Source organism: Primulina tabacum, chromosome 11 (assembly GCF_025594145.1).
Source record: "Primulina tabacum isolate GXHZ01 chromosome 11, ASM2559414v2, whole genome shotgun sequence".
Lineage (NCBI taxonomy): Eukaryota > Viridiplantae > Streptophyta > Magnoliopsida > Lamiales > Gesneriaceae > Primulina > Primulina tabacum.
This window is the reverse complement of record NC_134560.1, coordinates 67,717-81,209: the sequence shown is the minus strand read 5'-3', so window position 1 is coordinate 81,209 and position 13,493 is coordinate 67,717. Positions and strand designations below refer to the sequence as shown.

The 13,493-nt window shown below is 36.6% G+C and overlaps 1 protein-coding gene across 1 annotated transcript in view; it reads right to left on the bottom strand.

Moving 5' to 3' along the window:
* Positions 1–12,352: 12,352 nt before the first annotated feature.
* Positions 12,353–13,493, bottom strand: part of LOC142518304 (LRR receptor-like serine/threonine-protein kinase GSO1) — a 1,603-nt gene continuing 462 nt past the window's right edge. Inside the window, exons 2-4 of the mRNA XM_075621069.1 lie at positions 13,302–13,396; positions 12,717–13,008; positions 12,353–12,651 (exon numbers count right to left, since the gene is read on the bottom strand). Of these exons, the coding sequence (XP_075477184.1) occupies positions 12,353–12,651; positions 12,717–13,008; positions 13,302–13,396 (686 nt within the window). The remainder of the gene's footprint in view (positions 12,652–12,716; positions 13,009–13,301; positions 13,397–13,493) is intronic.

Below are 13,493 nucleotides of genomic sequence, written 5' to 3'. Positions count from 1 at the left end.
TTCACTAACTCAAGCCATCTGCGCTGCCTCATATTCAATTTCTTTTGGGTGAAGAAGTATTTCAGACTTTTATGATTGGTGAATATTTTGCAATTCTCCCCATAAAGATAGTGTCTCCAAATTTTCAGTGCGAAGACTACTGCTGCAAGCTCAAGATCATGAGTAGGGTAGTTCTTTTCATGGATTTTCAACTGCCGCGACGCATAGGCGATAACTCGGTCGTTTTGCATCAGAACTGCGCCCAAACCAAGTTTAGAAGCGTCGGTATAAAGAACATACTCCCCTTGCCCCGATGGCATAGATAACACTGCTGCTGATATCAAGGCTTGCTTCAACTTGTCAAAACTGTCTTGACACTCGGGTCCCCAAATAAACTTTGCATTTTTCTTTGTCAAGGCGGTTATAGGTACCGCTATAAATGAGAACCCCTGAATAAACTTGCGGTAATAGCCAGCTAGTCCCAAGAAACTGCGAATCTCGGTGACACTCTTCGGCACTGGCCACTCTTTCACTGCTTCTACCTTACTTGGATCAACTTCCACTCCACTACTGGAAATGATGTGGCCTAAAAACGCCACTCTATCAAGCCAAAACTCGCACTTGCTGAATTTCGCAAAAAGCTTCCTGTCTAATAGTACTTGCAGTGCGGTTCTCAGATGGCGACTATGCTCCTCTCTGCTCTTGGAATAGATCAATATGTCATCAATGAAGACAATAATAAACTGATCCAGATACGGCTGAAATACGCGATTCATGAGATCCATGAAGATCGCTGGCGCATTGGTCAACCAGAATGGCATGACCATAAACTCATAGTGCCCATACCTAGTTCTGAATGCTGTCTTATGGACATCTGCTTCTTTCACTTTCAACTGATGGTATCCCGAACGCAGATCAATCTTAGAGAAAATCGATGCTCCTTGCAACTGGTCAAATAAATCCTCCATTCTTGGCAGTGGATACTTATTTTTGATAGTGACCCTATTGAGCTCCCGATAATCAATGCAAAGACGCATACTCCCATCTTTTTTTTTCACAAATAATACCGGTGCGCCCCATGGAGAGTAACTGGGGCGAATGAAACTCTTGTCTAGCAAGTCCTGAATTTGATCTTTTAATTCTTTCATTTCGGCAGGTGCTAGACGATAAGGTGCCTTTGATATAGGAACTGTGCCCGGCATTAGATCAATAGAGAATTCCACTTCACGATCGGGCGGAATGCCAGAAACGTCCTCGGGAAAGACGCTAGGAAAATCTCTCACAATAGCAACATCCTCTAACTTCTGACCGATAGACTCATGAGCAGTAGTGACACATGCTAGATAAGCTGAGCATCCACGCTTAATAAGCTTCCTCGCACATAAACAATAAAATAATGTGCGGCATTTGCTTGTTCCTCGCCGCCTCAAAAATAAAAGGTTTTCCATTAGGCGGTCGAATAGACACTGATCGCTGACTGAAATCAATCGAAGCTCCATTCACTGATAGCCAATCCATCCCCAGTATAATATCGAATTCGGGCATAGGAAGGACAATAAGATCTGCCCGGACAACATCTTTAAATAAACGAAGCTCCAGATTCTTGACAATCTTAGACGTGAGCATCTGATCACCGGATGGAATCGAAACTTTGAAACCCAAACCCATATCTTGAGGAATAATATTCAGTCTTTTGATGAATGCTTCAGATATGAAGGAATGTGTAGCTCTTGAATCTAGCAATGCGTTGGTAGCTACACCTAGAATGGTAATCCTTCCTGCGGTGAAAGATGTCTTTTAAATCTCTTCAAGTTGAAACTTAAGGATTTTACTATCATTAATTTCCCAAATTCATGAGAGGATTGCATGTTGAGCTTAAGCATTTCATGAAAATTGTATTTTAGCCCTTACATTTTCGAACTTTATGCATTCTAGTCCCCCAATTTTGGATAATTGCAATTTGGCTCTTAAATTTTCGCATAATCTCATTTTTAGTCCCTTAAGATTTTCGGAAGTTTTTCCTTAGTGCCCAAGGTTTTGGTAATTACAATTGAGCCCTTAATATTACAATTATTTACATTTCGGTCCCTCAAATCTCGGAATTCGCATAATGACCCTTGCCAATAATTCGAAAATACCAAGAAAGTCCCTTAGTTATGATATTCTTAAATTTAGACCTAAAACTTTTTATTTTCAAAATATTACATCCTTAACATAAAATAAGACACAAAATTCATAACATTTTCTAGGGTTCTTAAAATCATATCTTAAACCCAACTAAGTAGGACATGCAACCTAAGTTCCACTAGGTTAAATCTTGCTTCCCAATTCAATTCTAGTAACCAATTTAACATTTCATGCAAGAATAGGCAATATAAAAATGTTAAATAACTAGGTTACCTGTGATAAGAGTAGTGTATGCTTCTTCCTCTGCTTCTTCAGCATTCATGACGTAAGCTCGTCCTACAGTAGGTGCCTTTCTCTTTGGGCAATCAGCAGCTTTGTGCCCATTCTCCTTGCAGTAAAAACACTTGTAAGTTCCCCATTCACACTTGCCAAGATGCGGGCGATTACATTCCTTGCAGGGTTGCCTCTCAGCAGGCGGTGGTGCTCCTTGATTTTGTGGCCTCTGCTGCCCTTGCTTCTTGTTTTGACCTTGGGGTTTTTGAGGCCCTTGAGATCTAGGTGGACCCATATTCTGCTTCTTGTTTGGCTGACTATTATTGTGGTGCTGTTGCCTTTTACGCTGGATCTCAAAATCAATATCCCTCAAAGCTTGCTCAGACTTGAAGGCACATGTAGTGGCAGTAGCATAATCTATTGGATGCATCATCATGACATTGTTGCGTAGAGAAGGGCGTAGGCCATCCATAAAGTGCCTAAGCTTTTCTGCAGGATCTCTAGCAATAAGGGGTACAAAGTGGCAACCCCAATCAAATTTCTTCACAAAATCGGCAACAGACAAGTCTCCCTGACGGAGGCTCATAAACTCTCTCTTTAGTCGGCCTCTGACATCCGCAATAAAGTACTTCTCATAGAACATCTCCTTGAACTGAGGCCAAGTGATAGTAGCAAGGTTAACACCATGCTCAACCCCTTCCCACCATAGTGAAGCATCATCCCTAAGCAGGTAAGTGGTACACCTCACACGGTCAGCATCTCCCATATTCAGATATCGGAAGTGTACCTCAAGAGAACGTATCCAGCTCTCAGCAGCAAACGGATCAGTGGTGCCAGAAAATTCCTTTGGCCCTAGCCTCCGGAACTGATCATAAATATCCTGTGGTGGCCTAGGAGCCTGCTGTACCTGCTGCTGCTGCTATAACTGCTGTAACTGTAGCTGCTGCTGCTGCAACTGCTGTTGCTGTAACTGTTGTTCGAATAAACAAGCCATCCCCTCAAGGGCACGAGTAGCAGCATCTGGTGGTGGTGGTGGAGGCCCATTCCCTTGGCTATTTCCTTGACGGTTAACATTGTTTTCTCCTTGGTTTTCATTGATAGGGGCACGTCTAGGAGGCATTTTATCTGAACGTTTTCCAAATTCTAACGCAACCAACATGCATTTAAATCTATGTTTTCTAATCATGCGTCATATCGTAATTCATTTAGCAACTTTAAGCATGCAGGGCATATATACTCAAAAAGCTAGTAAACATGTGGTATAAGCATATCATTCACGTAATCATGCAGGTAAGATCATACTGAATCATATAAAGCATGTAAAAACTTACAAACTTGAGGCTTGACGACTGATCTTTCCGGCGCTGATGGTGGCACAACCCTTTACAGGACCTTTGCTCTGATACCAACTGAAACGTCTCGTGTTCTTTTGTTTAAAATGTACTAGAATTTTTTTTAAAAAAATTCGGCCAACACATTAAAATATTTTAATAAAATATTTTGCCAATGATCTAGAACATCCAATAGCTAGCATTTTAAAATCAAGTGCAATAGTCATAAAAATAAAATCATCGCATGTTTTACCAAACCTAAAAAACAATAAATTTGGAATGTGCCGCCCATACTAAACCTCTCAAAAACCTCTCAAAGCATAAAAAAAATCTTAAAATCTTTAACGCAATCATGAATCCTAAAATCGTAAATGCGGAAACAGTAGAAACGCTGGTCCTTGGATTGCGTGCACCTTCAGTCCAGTCAATCACCCGTCAAGGCCTCCCTCAACCTCACCTGCATCCATCACACCTAGTGAGTCTAAAGACTCAACACACCAAATCTTTGTAACAAATAATACATAATAAAACACATGCAACAGTGAAAATACTTTTACGTAAAATAACATTTTCGTGATATGCATAACATGAACCTCACCTTTACCTTTTCATCAATCATAACATGACATAATCTTTTTCATGATCGTAAACCTTATCTTTTCCTTTATTGAATTCAGATCATTAATTGTGACTTTCCTCAATCCTCAAAAGTCGATGGTACCATCTACATGAAACCACAGTACTGGGCAGCGGGGACATCAGCGACACAGGATCGTCAACTGAACCTTGGCCTATCCTCAATCATAACCTCATAGTCACAATTACTTCACTTTCATCAATGTTTTCATCACTTAATAAAATCGTGCATAAATATATTTTCTTTTGAAACCAAGCATGCACCATGTATTTTAAATGTCAACTTGTAATCATAAAATTTCATTGACATTTAAAATAAATCATAAATAAATCATGAACATTTCATAAGCATTTAAAAATACTCGTAATATCATAAAAACAGCATTTAGGGCACTGCCATGACCTTTACTAATTTCCCGGTGTAAAAAGATCGTTTTACCCCTAGACTCGACATTTTACGTTTTCGACTTTTTTTCTTGATTTCATGACTCTGACATGTCCCAAATAATTATTTAAGCTTACGTGAATTTTTTCATATTTTTATTTGGCTTAAATGTTAGACTTTTTCAATTATTTTTCCTTAATTGTTTTAACGGTGTTTTAATCCCGAAAAAATACCAAACTTTAATATAAAACTCCTAAATTATAAATTTAGTCCTTTTATATTATTTTTGCTTTTATGAACCACGACTCGACCCCCGAGAACCATTTTACAATTTTTCTTTATTTAAAAACCCTCATTTGACACCTAAACTTCGACTCCGAGCCAACTTTTGATTTTTACGAGTTACCCCCGAACAATGTCGAGCCAGAACGTGTCCAACATGTTAAATTAACCTACTGGACTCTAAGTTTGTCAAGGTATCCACCCAAAATCCAAAAACAAGCTGCCCCACGTGACACCTATTCTGGCCGAGAATCACACCTTGCATGGACTCCATGTTTGTGATCGTGTGAGCCCAGCCGACGCTCTACCACCCAAACCCAACCCATGAATGCTTACTTAGGACCCTATTGAACCTTCCTAGCCCAGCCCGTGCCCCACAAATCGAGCCCTCATCGCCTGGAAGTACCGCAAACCCTGCACAAATCTGTGGAGGGTTCTCGGGTGGAGTCCTAGCCATGCTAGGACTCTTTCCCGAGCCCTCGGTTCGAGTCCTAGCATGGCTAGGACTCTCACCCTGACTCATGACGAACTGTGACTATATCCTGGCCCAAGCCAAGGCCAAGCCTTACCCTAAAACATGAACCCGATCGCCAATCCCGTGACAGCAACCGGTGCAAGCAGTTTTCGTTTCCCTTCTTTTTCTTTTGATTGTTCAATGGTCTAGGCGTGGGTGTGCGTTGTTTTAAACATGCACGGCCCTCCCTGGTCACAGCCCTACACCATGGCAGTCCCTAAATACTTGAGAGGCATGAATTGATACATAGAATCATTAGTTCGTAGCATGTATATGAGAAAACCGAAAATTCTGAAAATAAACTTCAAGTTCTTCATGCATACATTAATCCAATCGATAATATGATATGATGGATGAGAAAAGAAAGATTTAGGCGTGCCTTTGCGTTATATACGCACGAAATACCGATGGCGACGAAGAACGGAGAGAACCGAGGCTAGCTTTCCTTAAAACTTTCGAAGAAGAACTGCTGGTTCCCACGGCCGAGGGTTAGCTGCGCCGAGGGAGGAGTTTTGCTTTTCACAAATTAGGGTGGCGTGAGTTCTAGAGTCTAAGCTTAGGGTTTTAGTGTGTTTTATATGCTAAATAATTTATTAAATAGACTTAAGGCCTATTAAGCTCCTAATTAAGCCCACTAGTGCTAATTAGGATTTAAATAAAATTATAAAATTGTTTTCATAAAAATAGTTAGTGAATTAAATAGCCGGACTGTTTAGAAGCTCGTATTTTGGTTGAAAATCCAACATCGATAAAAATTAGTCCCGGCGTATAAAATCACCTCAAAATTCCTTGTTTTCAAAAATGTGAGAAAACTATCATCCTTATATTAAATAATTAAAAAAAATTATTTAAATAAAACATTTTTACATTTTTTTCAGCCCCCGGTCTCCGTTCCTCGATCGTCACTCGAATATCCTTTAAAATACAATTTATGCAGAATGACAATAAAATCATAATTAACAAGTAAGCATGTATGTCACATAATTAATCAGCAATTAAAATAACTTAATTTCCCATTTTTCATATGTTCTAGATTTACATGCAGTTGAGTTACGTCGTCTTAATTTTTGAACCTTACAAGGCGGTTGAAAATTCTTCTCAAACGGTTGAAAATGTGAAACAATATTAAGTGCGAAAAACGGTTCACAATCTCCAATAGAAACTTAAACACGTTAACAAGCTTAATCAACAATTAGAGACTGGAAAAACAAGTGCTTGCGATAAGTAAAGTGACTGAAGGAACGTTTGCCGAGCACCTTGTGGTGCTTCAAACAAAATATTCTCCAAGATCTGCAATAGCTCGTGTTCTAAGAATGTATACACCGATGAATTAGATCGAGTTTGATGTTAAAACCAAGCGGAAAACACTCGAAATAATCCTTCGTTAAGAAACACTGATAAATTTTAAAAGCCTTGAATTGGTATCAGAGCTAGCTGTTCTAAGAAGGACATTTGAAAACTGATATTTTAAAACAAAAACATATTTTCAAATGTTATTTAAAATGGATTTCAAAATCTTCTTAATATTTTATGCGTTTGTTATGAGAAGAGAGAAGGTTCTTAACTCTGGAACTAACATCGTAGCTACTTCTCTCGACTCATTAACATTGTTGTTTTAAGTAGCTTGCAGGTTTTTTGACAGCAGTTTAACTAAACTGCTCTTCAGACAAGATTTCAGTTGCAAGCCTACCAGTTCAACTGATCATCAGACGAAACCCAACTACCAGCTGAAATTGATGAGTTAAGTGGAGCTTAATCATCAGCAGTACCGCCGCTCAATTGACATATCGATCAAATATAGATGATCAATGCGGTTCAGCACTAGTTGACTCCAGTTTGAGTCAGCTCGACCAGTTAGCCAGCACAGAGATCTAGTCCAAAGGCAATTTAGCTGATCTTCTGAAAAAGAAACTCAAAGCTTTGAAACTTTCAAAGCATTCAAGGCGACCAGTTGTTAGTATATTCAGTTCCATTATGTGTATGTTAACTGATGATTCGATGTTATTTAAAATCTGCTAGTGGAGTAGCAATTTCCCTTACATTGGTTGATATGCGCAAATGTATAATACAAGGGACGCTTATTTGATTAAATAAACATCTTGTTCATTCAGTTAGTCTTTACATAACTGAACTGTTATTTTAAGATTTGTTGCCTAAAGTGCTTGATTGATACCAAAACTTCATTAATCATATAAATAATTATATTTTTGAAGGGGAGTTTTTCATTCAGTTTTTGAGGGGGAGTTTTGTTCAGAATTATCCCTTGAACTGAAAAGCTATTTTCAAATTATTTTATTCAGTTGTTGAGGGAGAGCATTTCTTTCTGCTATTCCTTGAACTGAAAAAATTTTCAAAATTTTGTTTATTTCTTTAATTCTCTTCTGAGAGAACTTCTTTAGCTTTAATTGCTCAAGTTTTGTGATCATCAAAAAGGGAGAAATTGTTGGAACATTTCAACAGTAGACATGGGACTGAAAAGGCTACATGAGAGCTCGATGCTAAAATGTGTCAAAAATGACCTCATTTGTTTGACAATATAACAAATTATTCCACGTACTCTGACTTTCTTATGTACTATATGTGGTCGATATTTTGACTATTTTGTATTTCAATTGTGTGGTGTGTTTCGATTTCGAGGACAAAATCTTTTGTTAGAGGGGGAGAAACGTAATGAACCGATGCTAATTACACTTTTATTTGGCAAAGATTAAGATTAATTGCTTTAAAATGAGAAATTTAAAAAAATTAAGCTAAATAATTAAATGTATGTTTAAAACTAATATTGGTTTATAAATGATATTAAAATGCATATTTGAATTTTATAGCATATAAGAGTTGAAATAAAATAGAACGAGACAAGTTTTGAACCTAAATAAAAAAAAATAGAACTGGTCAAGTTTTAAAACTAATATCGGTTTAAAAATGATATTAAGATGATATATATTATATTATCTTTATCAATTCACTCCATTTTTCTCTACCCTCATCCGTCTGAATTTACAATAACCTTCTTCACAATTCGTCAATCATTTTCGAAACTTTGACTGTTTGTATCTTTGTTGTCGGTTGTCGAAATATTTAAGCAAATACACGGTTGAAAGCTCTCGACTAGAGCTATCCATTGGTTCCAACTTTTTCCCACTTTTGTCGCAACTCTGGAAAAATCGCCGCGACTTTGCCGCCCAAAATCGCCATCTTTTCGCCACTCAAAACTCAAAATTTATTGAGAGGTTTTGTTCCTTATATCGTAAGCTTTGTTTTGATTCTAAAATTTTGCCAAAAGCTCATGACTCGGTTTTCTGTTCGATTCCGATTCTTTTCAGACGAGTTCACTGCCTGTTGCCAACAAGCCTAGTATTTAGGTTCAATTTCCAGCCTTGGTTTTACGAGTTTGAAGGCTGCCTGAGGGTAGGAATTTAATCTTTCGATCTAATTCAATTTTGGTCCAATACACATTAATATTAATTAATTATTAGGTTATTGTTGTAGGTTACAGATAGGGATGCAATCGAGTCGAACCGAGCCGAACTCTTGAATGTTTGAGCTTGATTCGTTTATAATCGAGCCGAGCTCGAGCTTTATTTAACGAATATATGCATGGCTCACGAGCTTATTTAAGCCTTTATCGAGCCTAAACAAGCTTAATAAATATGAATTATACATTTAAATTTTCATTAAATTAATTAAAAAGTAATTTATATATTTAAAGAAAAATATATTATTCTTATTAAAATTTGTAAAGTTATTATAATAAATAAAATTAATAGATTTTTCTATATATTTCATAAATAATATGCAAAATCAATAAATCAAATATCAAAATTATTATTTTTCATCTAAAAGATTAATCATGAACTTACCAAGGAACATGTTCACGAGCTAACGAGCCGAATACTGTCAAGCTTGAGTTTGGTTTGTTTATCTTAACGAGCCTTATTAAACGAGCTCAAACGAGCTTTTATCGAATCGTGCTTCGAATAGCTCACGAACGGTTTGGTTCATTTACATCCCTAGTTACAGAATTGTGCGAGTTGGAGATATAATCTGGCGAACCTATAATTTATCGTTGAAATAATAATGCGATAATTTAATAAAATTATGATAGATTAATAATTATTAGAATTTATCGCAATAATTCGAGTTAATAAAATATCGGAATTCAAATATTGTGAATTTTTTAGATAACATTAAAGTTTGATAAATTAGGAAAGTTAGTGGCTTGAATATTAGTTTGGAATCATTTAAAGCTAAAAATGATATTTTGTGACAAAATTAAAATGGAAATGATTGATTTTAAATATTTTAATCGAATATTGGAATTTTAAAGTTTCTAAATAGTTGAAATTAGACTTTTAGTAAATTTAAATGGTCGTGGAATTTTTATATGATAATAAGACCATTTAACTTAATATCATGCGATTTGTCTGACTTGGCATTTCCAGAATTTTTTTAGGATTTAAATTACTGGTAAATTTTTTGAGGTACGTAGAGATCAATTATTTTCACGATATCTGACATTGACATCAAATGATCCTATGTATGATTTATTGATGTTTGTTGATTTATGTTTGCTATTTGTTGATTTGTGTGGTATTATTTGATGAGTCGCATATTATCAGTTGATAATTGATGGGTAAAATAAAATAAAATATTTCTTTTATCCACAAAAATTTTTATTTTAGCTAGACACATCAAAACCATTGAACATATCATATTGAACTTGTTTGTTATTAAGTTTTTGTTATATTTCAGTTGAGATCCGTTATATATATGATATGATATTGTGTTATGGAGATGTTTGGCTACCTTGATTGAGTTTGACTGAGGTAGTTGTTGGTCTCGAGACTGGGCCATATCCCAGGCACGATCATATTATATATGATTATTTTATACCAATTATTTTAATCCTTGTATCTTGATATCTAGCACCTATTTATGCATGGCATTCATGCGTGACATCTTTACATTTCTATATCATATATCATGGTTTCTTGATGCCTCGTACTGGGGTTTCTGACCCTCGAGATGGGGCTGTCGTGTCTTTTGTGTATGGACATGACAGGTGGAACAGATGCTTCGACCTCATGCGCTCGGTTGTATTTAAGTATTGCGTAGTGTTTTCATCTCCCAGATATTATATGTATATATTTGGATGATTGTATTATGTTATTATCGATCCTTGTTGGCTCTATGATATTTTTGGTTTGTATATGTCATGATTGTGTCTGGCTGACACTTGTTTATGGTGTAATATTTATTGAGGGCATATGTTGTTTATTTTGAGTATTTGATTTTCTGGTATGTCTTATTTATAGGAAGGTCTTGGCAAAATTTTTATAGGCTTAAACACAAATTTTTAAATCAATTTTTCGATGTTTATTGATTAATTATGATTGCATATTAATAAATCGTTATTAGGATAACGGACCCTCACAGGATCATGAGTCGTGGGAAGACTCAGAAACTGTCCATTAGTTTGCAGAATAAGGAATTTATCGATAAGAAAAGACACAACAAACACATCTGGAACAAATTCTTGCAACTCACTGTAGAAATCTTAGTCATAGTTCAAGCATTTTTCATGTTTTCCATTTCAGATTTCAGTAGTTCAAGTCATTCTCATTCGAATTTCTGTAACTCTTTTGATTATATGTTAATATTTTGTAAATTCTAACAGTTTGTTGTAAAGACAAATCATGTTGGGAGTTTATCCTTCAATTTCCAGTAGTTTTCGTGTGTCTTGGTGTTGTAATTGTTTATGAGATTATAACAGATGGTCAAATATAGTATGCATAATCGTTGTATCTTTAGAAGTTAGATTTTTATCATTTTTCATACTATTTGGTGTATTTTTGCACGTGACATACCCCCAACTCAAAATATTGTGCAAACAATTTATTAGTAATATATATAAAAGGTTGGGTCCATTAAAACCGTTACGCGCGTCGACCCGCTTTTTGATCCACCTCATTACCTTTTTGATCGGGTCTAGACCTGCTCGGAATGAAAGCAAATTTAATTGTCATCCCTAATTGTGAGTAATAATGTTACTCTTTGGTAAAAAAAATAATAATAAATAAATAAATAAATTGATTACAAATTTAGAGATTCGATATTCACTTTCGAAAGGCAAGCACACAAGTCTTCTACTACAAACTATGCAATATTTGGTGCTACACATATTTGATTATATTCTAAATTTAAGTGTAGCACAAATATGGTATAGTAATCATCTGATAGTGATAGCTGTCTTAATTTATCTATTTATAATATGTGTGGCTTTCAATTGCACTTTGATGGTTGTCTTGCTTTTATCTATTATAATTTGTGTCACACAAAAATATTGCAAGGTTTGTAGTACAAGATTTGTAGGCACTTTGATAGTCTGTAGCGGATTTCATCGTCAAAGTTGTCTTGATTCTTGTCAAGACTTGAACTCCACTTATTTAGCCTATTATCCACAACTTCTTACCATTAATGGCAAACGAAAATGGGGCAATAAGGCCAGAGCATTTAAACATTTTGCACCAGAAAATTGACTCGCGTGGGGCATGAATAGGGAATAAAGAATTTAGCCCTCCTTTTAAAAAAAAATATAAAGTTTTATTTCGGTTTTTCCATCACATATTTCTATAAAGTTATATTATAATACCAGTAAACACTTTCAAGCTTAACTCAAACTATTCAATAAATTTAGGAGATCAAAATACTATTTCCGACCAACGCATGGATGGACATAAACATTACACAACTAATAGGGCTACAAGTAAGTATCCAGACTCGTTTTATCAGAACGATCGATCATCCTATCATTGAATACACGCATCAGGAGATAGCAGGCTTGACGGGATGATGGCCTTCAGCAGGTGCTGCTTTTGTGCATTGCAATGCTATTTCCAGCATCTGAAACATAGCTTTTTCTTCATTGGGTAAGAGTGGTTTTAGCAGTGGATCAATTAATTCCTCAGTCGAGGACTCCATACATGACTCCACCCAGCTCACCATGTCCATATCTTCTCCAAACCCCCCATCTGTTGGCATTCTTCCTGTTACCAACTCCATGAGCACAACACCAATGCTGTAAACATCACTTTTTTCTGTCGCCTTCATGGAATAAGCATACTCTGCAATCATCATATTACAGTTTATTAGCAAGCTCACTCAACGAAGTGGGAAAGAGTTCTCATACCTGGAGCAATGTAGCCATAAGAACCCACAAACCACAGGTTGGATTCTGTGTTCAAGGAGTCATAATGGTCTGCAAGAGTTTTTGCCAGTCCAAAATCTCCCAAATGCGCCTCCATGTCAGCATCTAATAAAATGTTGCTGGATTTAACATCCCTGTGAAGTATCTTAGGCACACAATCATGATGTAGATACTCCAATCCCTGTGATAACCCCACTGCTATCTTTAATCTCGCATCCCACTCTAGGATCTTCTTCTTTTCGTTCACTGGTTTCTTATGCAACCAGTCCACACGCTTCCATTCTCCATGTACTCATAGATCCACAGATTGGCCCCTTCCCCTCCATTACTACAATACCCTAACAATCTCACTAGATGTCTATGCCTTATTCTGCCCAGAGTTTTGATTTCTCTCACGAAGCTTCTATCCAACAACGGATCATTCTTCCTTGTATTCTCTTGATTGCTACTGTTTCTCCTGAAAACAATTCGGCCTGTAGATGGTTCCAGATCCACAGTCCCACTAGAACTCCTCGCTCAGATTATTTGTGGCCTCCATGAGCTCCACCCATCTGAAATCCACGTTACCAGCAGCGTTATCAAATAAGGGTCTCCTTTGTGCTTGAGAAGAACTGGTAGAGTAAGCAGAGTCCAAATCACTGGCTCTTCCCATGACTTCTCGCCTGTGTTTGAAAAAAAAGTGCAACTCCAAGTAACACAAGAATAACAGCAGATGTTGAAGAAATTGCTGAAATTATAACCACATATGACTTGCGTAGG